The 19,738-nt window shown below is 54.8% G+C and overlaps 2 protein-coding genes across 2 annotated transcripts; one reads left to right on the top strand and one right to left on the bottom strand.

The window, feature by feature from the left end:
- Positions 1 to 55: 55 nt before the first annotated feature.
- On the bottom strand, positions 56 to 16,047 carry P2RX1 (purinergic receptor P2X 1). The gene is made up of 12 exons (XM_081027973.1): positions 15,686 to 16,047; positions 6,676 to 6,823; positions 6,316 to 6,387; positions 5,781 to 5,850; positions 5,427 to 5,523; positions 5,042 to 5,122; positions 4,659 to 4,800; positions 2,848 to 2,975; positions 2,298 to 2,388; positions 1,820 to 1,885; positions 1,392 to 1,490; positions 56 to 1,277 (listed from the first exon to the last, which is right to left on the bottom strand). The coding sequence occupies exons 1-12, from the start codon at positions 15,820 to 15,822 to the stop codon at positions 1,212 to 1,214; spliced, it is 1,197 nt and encodes a 398-aa protein (XP_080884099.1). The 5' UTR covers positions 15,823 to 16,047; the 3' UTR covers positions 56 to 1,211.
- Positions 12,098 to 12,490, top strand: LOC308489244 (small ribosomal subunit protein eS24-like; the record flags this gene model as incomplete). The annotated part of the gene is made up of 1 exon (XM_081030140.1): positions 12,098 to 12,490. One exon carries the CDS (start codon positions 12,098 to 12,100, stop codon positions 12,488 to 12,490), a length of 393 nt encoding a protein of 130 aa, XP_080886266.1.
- Positions 16,048 to 19,738: the final 3,691 nt, after the last annotated feature.

Genomic DNA, 19,738 nt, shown 5'->3' with positions numbered 1-19,738 from the left:
CAGGGATACTGAGTTTCACAGAGAGCAGGGAAGAAAGTGCAGAAGGCAGAGGTTTGTCCTCATTCCCTTTATTGTACTCCACCCCTCGCTTTCCCCAGACCTTGTGTTCAGAATGAGCCAGGCAGGCCTTGGGAGCTGGGGCTAGGCCACAGGCAGGGAGCCCAGGATTTGGCCCAGGCTCCAACCAGACCAGAGGTAGCTGAGTAAGCATTCATGGCTGAAGGTGCTGTCCTGGCCTGACGCCCATGGGGAGAAGCATTTCCCATGGAGGTGGTGTGGCACAGACCAGGTGTCTATGCTTGGGGGTGTAGGTGTGTTCAGATGGTTGTTTGCAGGGCTCAAGCCGTTCAAACACACAGTGTGGATAGAAGGGGGAATGTGCACTCTGGTGAATGTGCACATGGGGGTGTGTACATGAGACACCCAGTGGCTTGTGAGCACACCAGACACCTCCTCACTACCAGCACTTTCCAGGTGATGCAGGCCCAGGCTAAGTCTGATACCTGATCAAGACCATTTTAAACCCAGGTCCTTAAAATGGGCTGGGGAGTCTGCTGTCCTTGCAGATCACATGGCCAGTCCTGGAGATTCTGGTTCAGGAGGTCTGGGTTAGGCCTGCATAATTAATAAGCTCCTCAAGAAAATCTGAGGCCACTGAAAAACAGGGCACAGCAGAGCTATCCAATAGAACTTTCTGTGGTGCTGAAAACGTTCTGTGCTGTCTACTACGGCAGCCACCCAGCCACTTGGGGCCACTTAGCACTTGCAATGTGTTTAATTTGAGAACTGAAGTTTTTATTTTATTCCATTTTAATTAATTTAAATTTAAATAATCGCCTGTGGCTAGCGGCTGCCATATGGGAGAGCACAGGTCTAGATATGCGAGGCAGTGGGATGGATGAGGGCCCAGAGAGAAGCACAAGCTCCAGGACAGGAGTGTGAGAGGAGCCCGGCCCAGCCCCAGCGCCTCCGCAGCAGGAGAGGCTGAGGCTGGGTGAGGTCCTCTTGGCAGGGTGCAGGGTAGGAGCCAGAGCTCAGAATTATACAGGTCTCCCCAGTATCTACCCTGAACTGCTGGCAACCTGGTATCTGCCTGGCTGAGAGGGAGGGAAAGTTCTGGAGGAGACCTCTCTGACTAGGCTGGATCCCCGCTAATGGCTGCTGCCTGTAATAGCCTCACGCTGCGTCCAGTCAGGAGTCAGGGCTGAGAGTCAGGATGTCTTCATGTTCTCCTGCAGGCCCAGGGTGGAGCTGGTGGCCGCGGGGTCGCGCTCACCCTGTGTGAGCATTGAGGGTGATAAAAGTCAGCCTCCTGGGAGTGACTGGCTCCCCACCACAGACACACGGCCTGAGGGCTCTGAAAGGCCCAGCTCAGGGAGTTCTCTGATCACCTCTGGCCCCATGTCCTCCGCGTACTTGAATTTCTTCTGCTTGTAGTAATGTCTCTTGGGCAGGATATGGAGCAGCAACAGGTCACAGAGAACCGTGGCCTGGGGGAAGGAAGGTGGTGGATAAAGCGTGGGTCCCTACTGACTGGGGGCCTGGCTGACTCCTGCCCTGTGGAGACCTCAGGTCCTGGAGGGCAGATGAGGCACTGTAGGCCCCTCAGGGAACTGAGACCAGCCCATTCTACCTCTGCCCTGTACCAGCTCTGGGCCTAGGTTTCCTCAGACAAGCTGTGGTTCTAGAGTGGTGGGGTCAGTTCAATAAGGACGACAATTATGGTCAAGTTATGGAGTGAGAGACGTGTTGATGCTACTGGGATGTGGAAGAGAAGGGACTGACCCCAGCAAAGTGACCACACGTCCCCAACACTTACCACCCCAAAGATGCCAATCCCAGAGCCGATGGTAGTCATTGTGGGGATGATGTCAAATTTCCCAGCCTGGTGGTGACGCCAAGGGAGAGAAGGGTTAACAGTCAGAAGGGGCCTGGTTGGAAAGGCCTTCCTGAGGAGCCCTAATGCCAGGCTTGGGGTAAGGAGGCATCCCACTCCACTGTCAGCTGGCCCCACTGCCTGCTGCCCAGGCTCTGTCTCTCCATGCTGACTGATCTGCAGTCAGGAGCCCTAGGTTTTGACCTTGGCTCTGCCTTCCTGGACACAGGGAGGAAGTGGGGGAGGTGTGGTTGTAGGCTGGAAGCCCTGCCCTCGATGGTACCCAGGCCCATCCATGATTAGAAATAGAACAGCTAAATGAAGTCTGTCCAACTTCCTGTCATCTTTAACCACAGATGCTTAACAAGTACTCACAGGACCCCAGAGTGTGTCTCTGGCTGCCCCTCACACTGACACTCACCTTGCCATCCACGAGGATGTCAAAGCGAATGCCAAACACCTTGAAGAGGTGCCGGTGGTTGGTCCCGTTCTCCACGAAGTGCCTGGCAAACCTTGGGGAGGGGGTGAGGTTGCAGGCGAAACAATGGAAAACCGCCTTGGGTTGGGAGTTCTCAAAGCATCAGGGATGAAGGTGAACTTAGAGGTCCCTAAGGACAGCTCCATGCCCCCCAACATTATGTAGAAGGGGAGCCGCAGGCAGGATCCCAGACCTCATTCCAGGAATGCTGTATTCAACCCGCACCCTGACTCTTGCTTTCAGCAATTTCTCTCACCAGGCCTGCCTAGGTGGGCCTCAAGGGGACCAAGAGTTGGGGGCAGGGGCTCAGGCTCCAAGGTCTTGCTCTCTGCTGGCTTCCTGCTTGGCCAGTCCCAGGAGGATAGGAGCTCCCCAGGCTCCTCTTCTCCTCTGCTCCCCTCCCAGGGACCCTGGCTTGACCCCCACAGTTTTAGGAGGAGAAAAGCCCATGGGACCCCAAGGAAGGGTGCACTGGTGGGGGCCTGGTAGGCACCTGAAGTTGAATCCTTGAGACAGTTTTTTCTCCTCATACAGCCCGTGGAACGCGTAGATGGGTTTGCAGTGTCGTACGTGCCAGTCCAAGTCACAATTCCAGTCGATGGTGATGCCCACCACCCCGCCCTGCCAGGGACACAGGCATATAAGATCTGGGCTTTCAGGATCAAGAAACAGTTGTCCTACAGTTGGTGCCAGCCGTCTCTTGAAGAGGGAACATTTTTTGTCTTGAAAAGAGATCCTCAGAAGCTGCTTCAGTGTCAATGCACTGTCAGCCTCTCTGGCCCCACCTGCCACCCATCACACTCCAGCTTTCTGACCATTTCTAGAACACACCAAGTTCTTCCTGCTTCAGGGCCTTTGCACGTTCAGTTCTCCCAGTTTCCCACAAAGCTGGCTCTTTCTCATTCTTTGGTCACTTACCCTAAGAGGCCTTACCTGACTACCACCCCAGTCTAAGATATGTCCCTGTTATTCCCCCTGTGTTTTCTTCTGGAATATTTGTCACTTTTAACCATATATTTATTTTATATGATTATTTATTATTAACCCATCTCCTCTAAGACTGTAAGCTCCATAGGGTGGGGTGGTCTGTCTCATTCAGGAACTCCTAAGTTCCTAGCATAAGTCATAGTGTGGGAGGCAAATGAATAGTTGTTGGATGAAAGAGTGAGTCTATGGGGACACCGACTGGGAAAAGAAAACTTGAGAAGCGAAGCTCCTCTGGTCTAGGTAAGGATCAGGGACAGGTGGCGGTGGGCTGAGCAACAGGAGAGTTGGGAAGTGGTCAGAGCAGGTGAGGAGCTGGGCAGCTAGGAGGGAGGCTGGTACCTGTAGATGATGGCGATAAATGAGAAGGTCTCAGTGGGGATGGCATGGGGGTTTTTAGGAACAGGGAGGTCCTAACATTCAGCTTTCTGGTCCTGCGTGTTGCTACAGTGTAAACCCCTTCCAGGGATAGGCAAACTGAGGCCCCAGGGCCAAATTTATTTACCTAATATCCGTGGCTGCTTTTGCTCTCCAGCAGCTGAGTAGTTGGAACAGAGACCATATGGCCTGCAAAGCTGAAAATATTTAGTCTCTGGTCCTTTAAGGAAAAAGTTTGCTGATCCCTCTTCCAGACAAACGTGTTGTGAGTTTTTGTGTATATGTGTGTGATGTCACAGAAAAAGGGCTGATTTCCATCCCTGAAGAGGTGTTGCAAGAGCAGGAAAATGAAGACCACGTGGGACCTGTACATAGGGTTGCCACGTGCCAGGCCATACTGAAGTGCTGGCCCATGAGTGAACTCAAGTGATCCTCAAGACAACCCCATGAGACAGGTACTATTATTGCCTCCACTTTGCAGGCTCAAAAGCTCAGGCACACTGAAGGTAAGGGACTTGTCCAAAGTCACACTGCTCCTTAGGGACGGAGCTAGGATCTGAACCTAGTCAGACAGCTCTGTGCTATGAGGTACTGCTCCTCTCGGAACCCTAAGTGACTGTGTCAATCTTGGCCTCTGGATTTCTCAGGGCCATGGGCCATGGACCATGGGATTCAAACCGCTTTTATCTAATATTTTAAAAACAGTGGGACCTGAGCAGATGTCCAGGTGACAACATCCGCCCAAATCCATTCATTCTGGGCACCTCCAGGCCCCGCTGAGGACACAGGTGTGACCCTCAGAGGCCCCTAATAGTAGGCAATAGACCTCTATGTCTAACTCAGCCCACACCAAGGAGGCTGGCGGGGAATTAACTGGGCCTGAAAAGCTTTTGTTGGCCTGATGATCCTGGGGCCCAGCCCTCCACCCGCCTGGCACAATACCTTCTCGGCCAGGGTGCTAAACTTCTGTCCTGACTCTTGTGCCATATAGCCGAGATTGAAGACAGGGCACAGAGGGTGTGAGATCTTGTGGTAGAGGCAGGTCTTCATGTAGGTGGCATTCACCTCCTCCACCAGGTTGCGCCTACAGGCAGAGGGCATTGGCAACAGCAATGTGCCAGCTGGGGTGGTGCCCACCATGCTCCAAAGCTCAGGGGCTCCAGAAATGCCCATTCCACAGCCCTTGGCGAGAAGGAAGGCAGCCCTCCCCAGGGGCCTGGCCTCCAGAGTGAAAGCAGAAGGCGTGGAGGGTGACAGAAGCAATTGAGACCAGCAGGAACAGCCTCCGGGAGCCACCTGCACTTTTGCCCACTTTTCCCACAAACCTGTTGACCTTGAAGCGTGGAAAGCTGATGCTGTTCTTGATGAAGAGAGTGAAGTTCTCAGCCTCTCGGAGAAGAGCAGGGCTAGAGGAGACCGCACTCACTCACTGCCCCCTCCCCGGGGATTGGCACTGGCAGGTGAGAGCCTACGGGATCTCCTGGGAGTTAGGATGGGGGTGTGTGTGTGGGGGGGGGTGCTGTCACGGTGGATTCTTAGGTCCCTCAACCAGGGTCCAGGGGGATCTTTGGCCGGGGCTTCACAGATGGGGTGAGGGTATAGTTGGAAGAAGAGGGGCCTATTTCTTTCCAGAGCCCCTCTGGATCCAGACGCCCCTCTGTCTAGGCTTGGGGATCCTGCTCCCTGTTCCCGGGAAGGACAAGACGTTACCGTGGGATGTCGTCATCCACCTCCACAGGGCACCAGCCAAAGATCTCACACGTCTGCACAGTGTTGTTGAAGGCCACACACTTGCCGGTGCGGATGCCTAGAGGGAGGGAGAGAGCCCTGGGTGCCCACCCCACGCTGGGGCTGCAGAGGAGGCCCCCACAGGCCGTGCCTCTAGGAGTCCCATTGATGGGGCGCCTAAGAGCAGGAGCCTGAGGACAGAAATGTGGCTGGGCCGGGGACAGGGCCAACCACGTTCAAGATGGTAGGAGGGGAGAGGGCAGAAAGGACTTCCTGGTGGAGGCAGCCTGGAGCTGAAAGGGATGGTGGAGGGGGATTGGAGGATGCAGACCTTACCTTGGGCCTTCCTTTCTGCCTTCCCTGGAGTGCAGCCGCTGTTGTCCTTGCACGTGCCCCCTTCTGGATGCTGGGGGAGGGGAGAGCTGCTAACCCCAGGCCCTTTGGCTGGGGTTCTGAAAAGAGACCCTCTTCCCCACCAGGGCCCTAAGGAGGGTGTGGGGCAGAGTCTTCAGATACCTTTGGGGTGATCTTTGCTCAAGCCCTTTTTCTCCCAGTGCTGCCCTCCCAGGACACTTTTGGGCTTAGGCCCAATTGACTCATTGCTGATGTCGGCTGATAAGAGGTGGGTGGTTGGGGCTTGTGGGTGGGGCGGGCACTGAGGCTGAGCGTCCTGCTTGGCACATAGCTGGGAGAGAAGCATCAGCACTGCCAAGGGTGGCCAGATACTTTGTGTAAATCTATGCCTGGAATTCCACCACTGTGGCCCCCGCAGGAAGCCTATCCAGCTTTATCTCCAATACTCAAGGGGACCTCCTCTCCCATGTTATTTTCCCCTGTAGGTTGAGGAAGGGGGGTGGGTAGCCGTCCTCACCTCTGCACAGTAGCCTTGAGCCTGCTTGGGAGTCGCGATGAAATTAGTCATGACCACGAAGGAGCTGTCCCCCTGGAAGTGCAGGGCAGGGCTCTGAGCTGGGAGAAAAGCCTCAAGAACCCAAGGACCCTCAAGGACTTTCCTAGCAGCCTCTAGAACCCACATGACAACACTCCATTCCCCATGCTGTCAAAGGGAGGTGAGATTACCAGACTGCTTCTGCCCTTCATTCACAGTTAGGGAAACTGAGGCCCAGAGAGAGACATGAGCTGGACTGTTTCCATAGGGAGGTGAGACAGAGCCCAACCCAGCTCCGAGCTAGGCCCTATGGGTGGAAGGTGTACCCCTGAGTCAGCTCACCTGGGCTGGGAAGACGTAGTCAGCCACATCCCAGACCTGGGGGCCCAGGCCTGGGATCTGCGTCACAGCCAGACCCTTGAGTTTTACAGACACACTGCTGATGAGGCCACTCGAGGACTGGTAGCCCTTCTCATAGACAAAGACCCACCTGTGGAGGGGTGGGGACAGAGGGGTCATTCAAGGATGGCATTTGGGTATGTGGGCCACCGCCTGTTTTGGTATCAGCTGGACAGGTCAAGTCTTTTCCCTTTCCCTCTCCAGATACATCTCTGAGCCACTCTGCTCCTAAAGCTACATCTTGGGCTGGAGGCAGGAGAGCTTCACCTGCGTCTCCCAGCTGGCCTGTGCCTGAAGTTCCACCATTCTTTTCACTATGAAAACACTAATTCCCAAGGAGGAGACCCATTGAAGGACTCCTTGCGATCCTTTTTCAAGAACAAGATTTTCTGGGGTCTGGAGGCCAAGCTTGTTGAACCCCAATCCTCATTCCAAGAGTACTCCTTCCTTCCTGAGGTCCTCCCACTGAGCAGAGCATGAGGGCTGAGAGCCTGGCCCCCAGTTGAGGCCCTTGTGGGAGTGGCTCAGGCTGGAGGCCTGCCGGCTTTCTTGGGAAATTCTGGCCACCCCTTCCCAGCATTCAGAACACCTGTTCCTTTGGGTTCTCCACTTTCAATCTGGAAAGTTCGGCAAGGCTCACCTCCCTCCTAGCTACGGGGTAGGCACATGACCAAGGCTTGATCATCAAAGTTCCATCACCCTAGTAACCATGATGGGTTTAAGGATGGGCACATGCCCTGGGAAGTGGGTTTTTCTTGGAATTACTGGGAAAAAGACATGCTGTCTGCTGGGTGGCTAAGCAAAGTGGCTACAAGACCAGAACTAGGGTTAGTCATCTTTGCTACCTCACGGAGAGAACAAGCTTGAGAACGAAGCCAACTTAGAGGAAAGCCAGGCCAGGCCATGGAGAGGGGCAGGATCCTACAATGTTGTCTGAGCACCTGGATCCAGCCACGCCTAAAGTACGAAAAACCTACTTCTAGACTTTTCAGTTGCATGAGCTAATACGCTCCCTTCCTTTATTTAAGCCAGTTTGGGTGTGGTTTCTGTTGCTTACAACTGAGAGTCCTGGATAACACTTCTCTCCAGGGCGTGGTTCTCTTCCTCAAGGAAAGACTTCATGGAGATTCTTATAACTGTGCGTGTGTGTGTTCATGCTTTCCATCAGTGTGTGTAGCTGTGTACCTCCAGGGCAAATCTGTGAGCGCACCTGTGGCTGTGTCTGACTGTGGGCAGGTATATTTATACCCCTTCACCGCTCATTCTACCCCTAGTCCACCTCTCCCGGCAGACCTCAAAGCCCCCTCGGCTGTGCCTTGCCTAGTAACGCCATGCTCCAGACCTTAGTCTGAGTCACGCTAGCTCTCCAGGGGCTGTCTCCCTGCTCCAGACCCCAGGAAGGCAGCCCACCAATGTCCACCTCTCACTTCATGTAGTCCACCCCTCTCTTTCTCCAAGCCCCTCCCTTAGCTGGGCGTTAGAACAACCAACCCGACCCCCAAGCTTACCACCCTCCACCCCAAGCCTAAGCATGGTCACTGCTGCCCCCTGCAGGTCCCAAATGGCAACAGACAAGGCATAACAAAGGCCTGCAATTCTGTGTCCTGAGCTTGTCTCACTGCCTCCAGCCCCATCAGGGAGAGAAGGCATCCCCCATCCCCCCACCCTGTTTAAGTTCCTTCCTCCAGGATGGCCTCTGACTTCATGCCCAAGCTCAAAAGAGCTGCTGGGGAGTGATGTGGGAGCTGCTCCATACTCTGAACCCCCTGGAGGAGAGGGCAATGGCCTCCCTCATGGCACCCCGACCCCTGATGTCTAGCAGCCTTTCCTTCTCTCTTGGCCCACACCAACTCTTCACAATATAGATGGGAAAACTGGGGCCTGGGGAGCGTCTCTCCCGAGTCAGAGGCACACCCCAAGCTCAAGGCCCTCAGCCCAGGACTCTGCCCACCTCCACTGAGCAGCCAGGCATCAGCATGTCTACCAGGAGCCAGGAGTGTGTGTGTGAGGGGGAGGGCACGGGGTGGCGGGGGAAGCAGAGGTATATGGAGAATGCACAGTGGGGCTGCTGCAGCCACTCCTGGGTGTCTGCCCCCCTGGCTGTCAGTCCTGGGGTTCAAAGGGAGAAGTCAAATCTGGCATCGATGACCTCGGTTCTGATAATAAATAATAGAATGACCATTGCACTAGCCCCTCCCTCCAGAGCCATGCTCGCCTTGACCCAGCCTTGCGGTCACCACCCTGGGGAGGCCACCTAGAGGACCTGATGCCAAAGACACTGGCATCTTCAGAAGTTCCTCCTCTTCCAGAAATTCTCTTTCCAGTTTTTTCCACCTGTCCTCAGCAACACTCTATCCTGAGTCTCTCTTCTCCAGCAGCCCCTCATGGAAGAGGCCGAATAGTACAATGGCCAAGAGAGCGGCCTCTGGGAACATAGAGGCAAAGGTCCAGGTATCAGCACCGCTACTCACCAGCTGTGTGGCTTTGAGCTCAAGACTAAACCTCTCTGAGCCCTGGCTTTCTCAGTAAAACAGAAGTGACGGCACCTACCTCAGAAACACTGCTCATTCAACAAATATAAACAAGGCTCTACCATGCACGAGGGGTGGGCTGGGTCCCAGGAAGGCGAAGAATCAGGTAATTGTTTGGGGGAAGTTCCCATGAGTTCTTTTTAAAGAAGTCAGCCTGCAGGAGGCACATAAATAATGCTCCCGTTTTCACTGTCTCTACTCCGCCTTCACTAATTCTTCTTTAAATGTCCATCTGCCCCCATCACCCTGTTCTCCATTGTCAGCCCAGGCAGAACCCTCCCCCCAAATTCAATTCCACGCATTCATTTAGTCATTAAACAGATAGTTATTTATTGAGCCTCTATTATGTGCCAAGCACTGTCCTAGGCACTAAAAATGCAGAATGGAACAAAACAACCCAAAATTCAGTACTCACTGCTTGGTGACACACATTCTTTCCCCCATCCTGGCCCCCCACCCCAGACATCTCTCAGGTACCTCAAACTCAACTCAACCCTTTAGAAAACAGTCTGGCAGTTCCTCAAAAAGTTAAACATGGGGAACGACCGTTCGTCTCAGGAATTCCCCTCCTAGACATAAACCTAAGAGAACTGAAAACACATGTCTACACAAAGACTTATGCACAAATGTTCACAGCAACATTTATAAGAAGCAAAAGTGGAAACAACCCAAATGTCCATCAACCAATGCATGGGTAAACAAAATGTGGTATAGCCACGCAGTGGAGTATTACTCAGCCGTAAAAAGGAGTGAGGTACTTACTGATACACTACAACCAACGCGGATGAACCTCACAAACATTATGCTAAGTGAAAGAAGCCAGACACAAAAGGCCACACATGGTATGATTTTACTTATGTGAAATGTCCAGAGTAGCCAAAGTAGGGTGTGGGAAAGGGGGATGGGGAGTGATTATGAAGGGGTACGCGGCTTCTTTTTGGAGTAACGAGAAATGTCTGGAATGAGATGGTAGTTGCACAAATCTGTGATTCTACTAAAAACCACCAAGTTGTATATTTTTAAATGGTGACTATTATGGTATGCGAATTATATCTCAAAACAAAAATTCAGTGGGACCAAACCGAATGCCTCATCTTCCCACAGAACTTGTTTCTCGGGTGCCTTTGTCGTGGAGGACGGTGCCGGCCCTACGCCATTCTCAGGCCCAAAACTTGCGCATTATCCTCACACCCTCCGTTTCCTACATGTCCACATTCTTTGGGTCCCCCCATCCTTCCTGTCCTCCCTCCGCTTTCATCTAAGGACCCAGAGGGGTTTGTTGTAGGGAAGCTGAGAGGAGCTGGGGCAGACAGTGGGGCAGCTCCAGTATAGGGCTGGGAGGACAGGTCCTGTGGCTGGTGGGACACAGGGTGTAACACGGACCCCTGGAAGGAGGTGACCAGGCCTGGCATGTGCTATGGGGCACAGCAGCCTGGCAGGGGTGATCAAGACCAGATTCCAGGCCTGGGAGAGACTAAGTTCAGAGCTAGGGCCAAGTTCAGAGGTTAATCAACATGCAATCTACAGATAAGTCGGGCTGACAATTTGTGTTTTTAAATTTTTGAATGAGTCGCCAACCTTTGAAAACCAAGAGGTTCCTTTCACCCCTAGATTCCCATTTCACATGGCTCTTGAGAAGTCAGAAACTCTGACCATGCCGGGCACATGTGCCCCTGCAGCAATGATGGGCAGAAGCGGAGCAGTGGGCACCCGTGGTGCAGGGGCTGCCAGGGTGATGACCTCTGTGTCCCACGCTCACTGCTTCTGCCTGAGCCTCATCCTCTCCTTTCATCACTGCTGCTTCTTCACAGCGGTCCTGCCTCTAGCCTCCACCCCCACCCCAGCACCTGCCTGTCCCGGGGCCTTCCCCTGTTAGATGCCCTTCTGTGGTCCCACCACCTGCAGAAGATAGCCCATTTTCCTCAGCCCGATGTTCAGAGGCCTGAGCCACTTACCCCTGCTTATCCCTCTACCTCCTTTCCCTCGGCTTCCCCAGGCTTCCCCAGCCTAGTCCTACTGACCCTTTTGCTGTTCCTTTTCTGACCTTTGACCATTCTCTGCTTTGTAGCAGGGGTGCCTGGACCAGGTGGGCATACAACCAGGCTCCACTAATCAGGGCATTCATTTCTTAGGCCACGGAGATTGGTTCTGAGATGGGCACTTGACCCAACGTAGGCCAATAAGAGTTGGACCTGGGAGTTTTGCTGGAACTCTGGAGAAAGAGACATGCTTGTGCCTTGGGGGTGGCTGAGCTGGTGGGATGTCAGTCTGTTGTTGCTGGTGGCCACTTTGCCACTATGAGGATACAGAACCTGCCTGAGAATGAAGCCTCCACAGAGGAAAGTAGAGCCGAGAAGAGGAGAAGATGCTGGTTAGCTCCATTGGAGAATTGAAACAGGACCAACCTGAATGCCTCGTCTCCTAGACGAGAGTTACAACTTGCTTCTCCTGTGCCCTCATCAGGGAGGATCCAGCCAGGCCTGAAGCCTGCATTGATTTTTCAGTTACATAAACCAATCAATATCCCCACTCTTCCTTTTAAATTCAGTTTGATCAGGTTTCCATCACTAGGAACCAAAGGAGCTCTGGCTAATTCATCCTCATCTTCTCCCTCTCCTGCTGTCCAACCTCTATTCCACCTCTGTCCATGGAGCCCAACACAACACTAGGTGTGGAGAAGATGCTGTAGAAATGTCCCCAGATGCATTTCCCAGCAATAATTTGTATCTGTCCGTACCCCTGGTTAGAGTGTGCTAACAGAGCTCAGAAGCACGTGATTTCAAGAGCTCCATTGGGCCCTTTTCCCCCTGGCTGCTTGAAGGCCCGCTGCCATCATGAACGACACAGTAACTATTCGGACCAGGAAGTTCATGACCAATAGAGTACTTCAACGGAAACAGATGGTCATCGACGTCCTTCACCCTGGGAAGGCAACAGTACCTATGACAGAAATTCGGGAAAAACTAGCCAAAATGTACAAGACCACACCAGATGTCATCTTTGTATTTGGATTCAGAACCCATTTCGGTGGTGGCAAGACAACTGGCTTTGGCATGATTTATGATTCCCTGGATTATGCAAAGGAAAATGAACCCAAACATAGACTTGCGAGACATGGCCTGTGTGAGAAGAAAAAGACCTCAAGAAAACAGCGAAAGGAACGCAAGCACAGAATGAAGAAAGTTAGGGGGACTGCAAAGGCCAATGCTGGTGCTGGCAAAACGTGAGGTAAAGATTGGATGCCAGAAGGAGTAAAGATTCGTCAGTGACTGGTGATTGAGCAGATTTTTCATGAGACGACTAATAAACTAAGTACTTAAAAAAAAAAAGAGCTCCATTGGGGCTCAGGGAAGGGGTGAGGACTGAGGTGAGAAGAGGATGGCGGGGGGTGGGGAGGACGACGGGCTGAAGGCCTTGTTCCATCACTGTGTCCCCTCCTCCAGGAAGACTTCCCAGGTTCCCCTTTCTAAGCAGCATTCACAAATCCCCTTAGGATCCTTCTGTGTGCTGCAGCTAGACCTTTCTCCTCCGCAGACCAGAGCCCCCCCAGGCAGGGACAGGTCTCAGCACACCCCTTGTATAGGCCTTCTAGATCACAGAAGACAGTCCTACTGCCTGCATACTTCCACTTACGGAGAGTTCATCACTGCCCAGGAGACAGCTCTAACTACAAATTAACCACCAGAGTTTGAGCCAAAAAGAGTCTTTGTTCAGCCTGCCAGAGCCACCTGCTCCCTCCACTTGCCCTGGACTTCCCGGAAGAGTGTGACAGATAGAAAACACAGCCTCAGTTCCCCTCCTCAGAGACTGTTCAGATTCTCAGCATCTAAGCCTCTCTGCCTCTGTCTCAATAACTCTCTCTCTCCATTTCTAAGTCTCAAGCCTCTCTGTTCATCTGAGTGGTTGTGCTCCAATGTCTGTCCCTCTGTCCAGTTCGGTCGCTGTGGCCGCCCGTCACCCACCTGGGCTGTGCCTGTGGTCCGGGAGTCTGGCTCTTCTCCTATGCTCCCCTCTCTCCCTGCAACACCCACAGGACCAGACACTGATCAATAGGGGCCTTGGAAAGAGGTGTGTGTGCGGTGCGGGGGGTGGGGGGACTAATTAAAGAAAGGCTGTCCTTCCTCAGTAGAGAAATTGTTGAGCCTTTGTGCAACGTCTTTAGAGGGGTTCCTCCCCCACCCCTGCTCCATGGAACAGTTGGGAAACTTAGGCCTGAGAGAGGAAGAGCGAGTCCAGGATGATTTCATTCTGCAGCTGTGGGCACTTAGCCGCGTGGTCAGTGCAGCTGTGGACAGTGGCCAGCTGAGGGCGCCAGAGACAGCAGGAGTCAGAGCCTAAACAGTTGTGCACGCCAGGGCTTCAGGGTGGGATTGGGAGGTTTTGCTGGGGACTCTGCCTTCCATCCTCTGCTATGTAACTTGGGCCCTCAGTCCCCCTCCCTGAGTATGTTTCCCTCCCAGGACATCAAGGCAACTTTGGAGCCACACAGCTGGATTCAAATCCTGGTCCAGCCTCTTTCTAGCTGTGAGATCGAGGCTAAATCACTCAGTGCCTCGGACCCTCACGGATGCTGAGGAGGCCACATCCATTTGGAAACTGAGTAGACTGTCTTGGGAGGGAGGACGGGCGGGAGGGAGGTAGTGAGGTCCCTGTCACTGAAGGTATGTGTGCAGGACTGGATGGCGGTTTGGGGCATATGCTGCAGCTAGGGGTGGGGTGGGAAACTGTCCCTTTCCCTCTGACAGTCTGTGATTAACACACAAGAGGGCCTGGTGCTGCTCTCAGTGCTGACTGGAAAGGAGACATAGGGAGCCGTAGGGGCCACAGTGAGGACACCATTCTCCCAGCCGCGGCAGGTGAGGGGTGAGCAGCCAACCCCTGTCTTCCCCAGAGGATCAGGAGAATGGGTAATGGTGGGCTTTTAGGCCTGTCCTGTGCCTGGCATCACACCATCAGTGCCCCACTCGGAAGGTTCTCAGAGCCCTTGTGAGAGGAAAAGGCAGAGCCGAGGCCTGGGGGTCAGAAGTCCTCAGTTCTCACGGGGACGTGGGGCAGACTTGCTGTGTGACCTGGAAACCCACTGCTCCTCTCTGAACCTCACAAGCTCAAATGACATTGCAGTTTGTGAAGGAGGAGGGAAGCAGAGGCCAAAATGTGTCAGAGGGCTGGGTCCTGGCACTGACTCCACCTGACCAGCTCCGAAGCCTTGGGGGCCAGGTGAGGCAGAGGGAAGGCAGTTTTGGGGGGACCCTGGAAGGACCAGGGCTCTGTTCAGGCTCCAGTCAGCAGTCCTGGTTTGGTCCCACAGCAAAAGTGGGGACATGGAGACGAGACGGGCAGGGCCTGGCCCTCAAATTCATACAACAAAGTCAGGCTGGTAATGCTGGGTGCCCCCAAACCCCCCGTCAGGGGCTGAGCCCCCCTCAGTGGCCTCCAGGAGCCCTCTGCCGAGTCACTGTGAGTGGACATGATGCCCCCCCCATGCACACAGGGGTACATGCATCAGACACCCAGCCACCTCAGCCACAGGGCATGCACATGTGGGCACCCAGCCCCAGGGACGCACCCAGCAGCCACACTCACTGGGCACATGCTTAAACACATGAGGGCACATGTACCTACACAGAGCCCTGTGTATGATACACATACATCCACATACCACACACACACGTGTATTCGCACAGGCACACTAGTGTGCAAGCCCCTGCCAAGCCTGTCTTGCCTCCCACGACAGCCAGACTGATTTCAGGAGGATGGCCCTAGCATGGTCCCCAGGACAGCCAGACTGCAGGGGAGTCCCACCATGCTTCTGCCCCTGCACTCCTGGGACAATGGGACAGGTCCCAAGAAGCCCTGAAAGGAGCTGTCATCCCTGGGACCAGAATGACCTCCAACCTCTGCCTGACATGCCCCCATGAAGGCACCAAGTGTTCCAAATTTGAGGGCTTCTCTGCTCCAGGGGTCTCCAATATCCCAGGATGTTTCTCATTTAGGCAGGGCAGGTGGGAGCAGGGCCTGTCAGATGGGCTGTGGCCTTTGTCTCTGGATACCGGCCTGGCGGGGCTGGGAGGACAGAGGTAAAGGGACGCTGACGGGGGCTCCCGGGGGGCCCTGGCCTCCGAAGCTGCTCACCACTTGACGGAACCGTTAACATTGAGTCAGTTCCTCAGAACCCAGCGGCTTTGGCTCGTTTACCAGATGACCCAGGACAGAGCTTCCCCTCTCAGCCTCAGTGTCCCCTCCTGACAGCGAGTTAGCAGGTCCCCATTCCTGCTCGATAGCACCGTGGGTTGTCAGGAAGGAGGACAACCAACGGAGAGAAAGAGGGGCTCCCTGGGGTCACGGGAGGCATCCCAGAGCCTGGAGGACAGGCCAGCTGGGGGGCTGGCATAAGAGGGCAGCAGGGAGGGTCCCAGACTCACCCAACAACGTAGATCAGAACAACGAGCTGGATCAGGCGGAAGATGATGCCCACCTTTTTGTTGCGCACGAGCACCATTCGGGGAGTGTCATACTCAAAGAAGAAGGCAGCCAGCTCATCCTGGAGCCGCCGGGCCATGGTGGGCCAGGCGGGGGGCTGAGAGCTGAGCCCCGGCACAGCCTTTGCTCTCTAGGTGAGCCAGGCGTCAACACCCACGTCTACAGCAGAACTTTTAGGGGTTTCCCAGGCCCTTAGGTAGGGCAGGACAGGGCCAGAGGTCAGGAGTCAGAGGTCAGTTGGAGGCACCTGGGTTGGGAGGAAGACTCCTTGGGTGATCAGAGCAGCTCTTGGCCCCTGGCAGGCAATGCACTGTGGGCCAGCTGCGCCTGGACAAATAAATTCCCAAAGATAGATGGGGGCGGGACTGGTAGGGCCACCCAGGCCCAGCCCCTCTGCCCCTCCTGGCTCCGCCTGAGCCCTGCTGGGCCTCCGGAAACAGGAGCTGTTGGCAGGAAACCACTGGCCACCATCACAAGGCAAAGATAAAGCTGTCAGCCCCCCCACCCCCATGAACCTGGCAGAACAGGGCTGGGGGCTCAGGCCAGGGCCTGGATGGAAAGGCCTCAGGCCGGAGCCCTCCCCAAACCAGGGACCCATCCCATATCCAAACATCCTCCCCACCCTACCTCTGCCCCCAGGTGGGGAGCTCAGCCCTTGGGGGTTTCCCGCCTGTCCGGATGGCAGAGGAAAAGGGGCTGCTTCTGGTACAGCTGCCTGACATTTCCCGAGCCCGTGTCTCGATCCCCACCCCTGTCCTTATAGACCATCTTCCGTCCACCCCCCCCCCAGAGTCCAGACCTGGCCTATGCACCGTCAACCTCAGCGTCAGGCTGGCCTCTCCATCCCCTGACCTCTCCTCTCCCACCACCTGTCCTGTCCCAGTCACACCTCCACCCAAACAAACAGAGGGAGGCAGGTGGCCATGCAAGGCAAGGGCCACCTGTGTTATACACTATCATCAGGCTCCCTGACACACAGCTGGGAAAGCCTGACGTCAGGCAGCCTCGGTTACGGTCCCTGGCTCTGCCACTTGCTGCCTGTGGGGGCTTGGGTAAGTTGCCTGTCCTCTCTGAGCCTGCCTCCTTATCTGTGAAATGGGGATGATCACGGAAGTTTCCTCATAGGTAGAGGACCCGTAGAGATACGTCCTGACAACACTGAGGACAGAGAACGTGAGACCACTTTAATGAGCTTGGGGTACAGCCCCTGTACAACCCTCAACCCCAACCCAGGCTTTGAACGCAGGGGTCCCCAGGATAGGGTCGCTGCTAGCTCCCAGAGCCTTTAGAGCTGGAGGCCTCCCTCAATCCCCTGGCTATTTTTGCAGATGAAGAAACTGGAGCTCAGAGAGAAGTGAGTTGCCCAAGCTCATCCTGGGATACACTGAAGGCCCCAGCTTGAAGCGGGAAGGCCACCCTGGCTAGCCCGCAACCCAGGCTGGGTCCTCAGGGCTCCCTCTGAAGATGGGAGGTGAGGCTGAATGTGCTCAGAGTCCCAACTTTGCCCCAGTCCAAGCTGTAGCATCCTGAAGGCTGATTGGAGTTTTCTTCCTGGCAGGTCTTTAGCTGGGAAATTGCTCTGGACAGGGAGCCAGGCCCCCGACTGGGAACCCCAACTGCCTGTCTGAGCAGAGCTGCTTTCTGGACAGCAAGGGGCCCCCCGGAGGGCAGACACCCACGGCCCCATCCAGCACCCCAGGCCAGTGCCCCCGTCAAACAGATCAGCCTCATTCCATGCAGAGTTCCTGCCGATCTCAAGCTCAACGGTCTGTCTGACGCCACCTTCAATGGGGCCAGTAAGAACCACATCCTGGGCTTTTCTAAGGAAAAAATCCAGAGATGCTGGGAGCCAGAGCTGTGGTGGCCACATCCCCTTGGCCCCGTCTTGACCCCAGACAAAAGGGCCTGTCCCCTTCCCAGCTGACCCCGTGGCACTTGGAATAGCAGGCCTCAGGACGTGAACTGCTTGCAGTGGGGAGCGGAGTGGATGCTGGCGCTGCGTCTGAGCCATCTCTGTGTCCCACTCCACCCACACTTTCCCGACATGCACACCACAGACAGGAGGTCAGCAGGTGCTAAGTGAGGGCAGGAGAGGGGGAAAGGAGGAGGCAGGGAGGGCGGGGAGGAAGTCAGGCCGTCATTCTCCAATCTGTGTCTGTCCCCTACATACCATCACCATGACCTCCTTCTTCTCCTCTTCCTCCAAGGAGCCAGGCTTACTGACGGACAGATGGACCAATGGACAGATGGCTGCCCTGGCCTAAATTTAGCAGCACTGTAGAGAATGGAGGGGGTCTGTGAGCATTTTGGAGGCCAGCCCAGGCCTTCAAGGGGGGTCCTTAAGGGGGTCAGCACAGGCTCCAATAAGCCTCCTTAGCCACTCAGACAGACTTGCTTGGGGTACACGCCTGTGCTCCTGTTACGGCCTCAGCTCTGACCCTGACACTCAGAGAACAGACTGGCAAGGAGAACTGTCTCATTCCAGGTTGTCACATCCACAGCATGCCCCAAAGGAAAAGAAATAAACGCAACCACATTTCTCTCCCCAAATGTTTGGCTAATAACTCCACCAGAGTTAAGACGGGCACTGGTAGGGTCAGTGTCTCTCACCGGTTCTAAGGTGCCTCTTTCCATCTGAGCTTGTGCTTTCCTGCCCCTGGCCCCAACTCCGGCACCCCAGGGGCAGACACTCGTATTTGTTCTAGGAATTGTGGGGAGCAGGGGTGGCCAGGGTAGGGGTCAGAGTTTACAGGGACACCCAGTGCTTTCACACTCAGCAGGTTTTCTTTAAAACAGCCCTCTGAGGTAAGTGCTAGAATCCCCATTTTACAGATAAGGAAACCGAGGTTCTGGCAGTTGAGTGCCTTGCCCAAGGTCACTCTTCAAGTAGTTCTCATGGCTGTTGGTGGCTGGGAAGGAGGCTCCCCAAAGTCTGAGAGCTTGGCCCAGAGCCCACCCCAAGGCTCCAGCACTTGAGTGTCGCCAGATCTGCCTTATAAGCCCAAGGGCCGGGTGGCCGGCTTTTGTACTGGGCCGGGCCTTGTAGGGAGACAAGGCAATGCTGCCAAGCTCTCGGCCCCAGGGCAGCCTCCTCTGTCTGGCTAAATTTAGTGCCTCTGTGGAGTGTGGAGGCGGCCTGTGTCCATTCTGGAGGCCAGCCCGGGCCCTCAAGGGGGTCAGCACAGACTCCAGTGGGTCTCCTTAGCCACTCAGAGTTCCCAGGTTGCAAGGGCCAACCTCTTCAGTCCAACACCCGCCATACCATCTAGTCCTCCCTTAGTGTCCCAGGGACTCAATGCTGTAGAGCCCCTGATACTGGCTGGAGCAGGGCCCAAGGTCAGCGTAACACTGTCTAGGGGAAGCTGGGGAGTCGGCATCCATGGTGTGGCCGCAGCAGGGGTCCCCAGGGTGGGCTCCTCCCCACTGCCCCCATCTTGTCCTGTTTCTCCGGCCTCTTCTGTCTTCCAATGATGAACCAGGACCGGCTGGAGCCCCTCTTCGAGTATCCCAGGCATCCCAAGCCCCTGGTTCTCCTTCTCCTTTTGGGCTGTTTTTTCTTGGTCCTCAGCTTCTTGCTGCCCCCGGAATGTGGGGACTCCTTGGGCTGGCCTAGGTCCCCATCCCTCAAGCAGTGAGCACCCGTTAGGGGGCTCATGTCCTCCCCTCCTCCTGAGGCTGCTGAACCTCTATGCCCACATGGCAGCAGCCTGCTCACTCACCTCCTCTGGCTTTTTTTTTTCCTAAATCAAACTGTATTGAGGTATAATTTACATACAATAAATGTACACATTTTAGGTAATTGGATGAGCTTTGACAAATGCATGTAACTACAGCCCCCATCAGTCACCCACGTTCCCTCCTGCCCCTCTGCTGTCAACCTTTCTTCAACCTCCAGCCCCTGGTGATCTGCTTTGTTGCTACAGATTTCTTTTGCCTTTTCTGGAACTTCATGGAGGTAGAATCGCACAGTATGCGCTCTCTTTGTCTGGCTTCTT

The sequence above is a fragment of the Rhinolophus hipposideros genome, assembly GCF_964194185.1.
Source record: "Rhinolophus hipposideros genome assembly, chromosome: 20".
NCBI lineage: Eukaryota > Metazoa > Chordata > Mammalia > Chiroptera > Rhinolophidae > Rhinolophus > Rhinolophus hipposideros.
This window is presented reverse-complemented; position numbering and strand designations above follow the sequence as displayed.

Excerpts from the sequence above, each read along its gene's own strand:
- P2RX1 (XM_081027973.1), bottom strand. The coding sequence starts at position 15,822 with ATGGCCCGGCGGCTCCAGGATGAGCTGGCTGCCTTCTTCTTTGAGTAT. Across the intron at positions 2,389-2,847 it reads TCTCAAGGATTCAACTTCAG|GTTTGCCAGGCACTTCGTGG; the intron begins GTGCCTACCAGG and ends CCCCTCCCCAAG. Across the intron at positions 1,886-2,297 it reads ACATCCTCGTGGATGGCAAG|GCTGGGAAATTTGACATCAT; the intron begins GTGAGTGTCAGT and ends CGTCACCACCAG.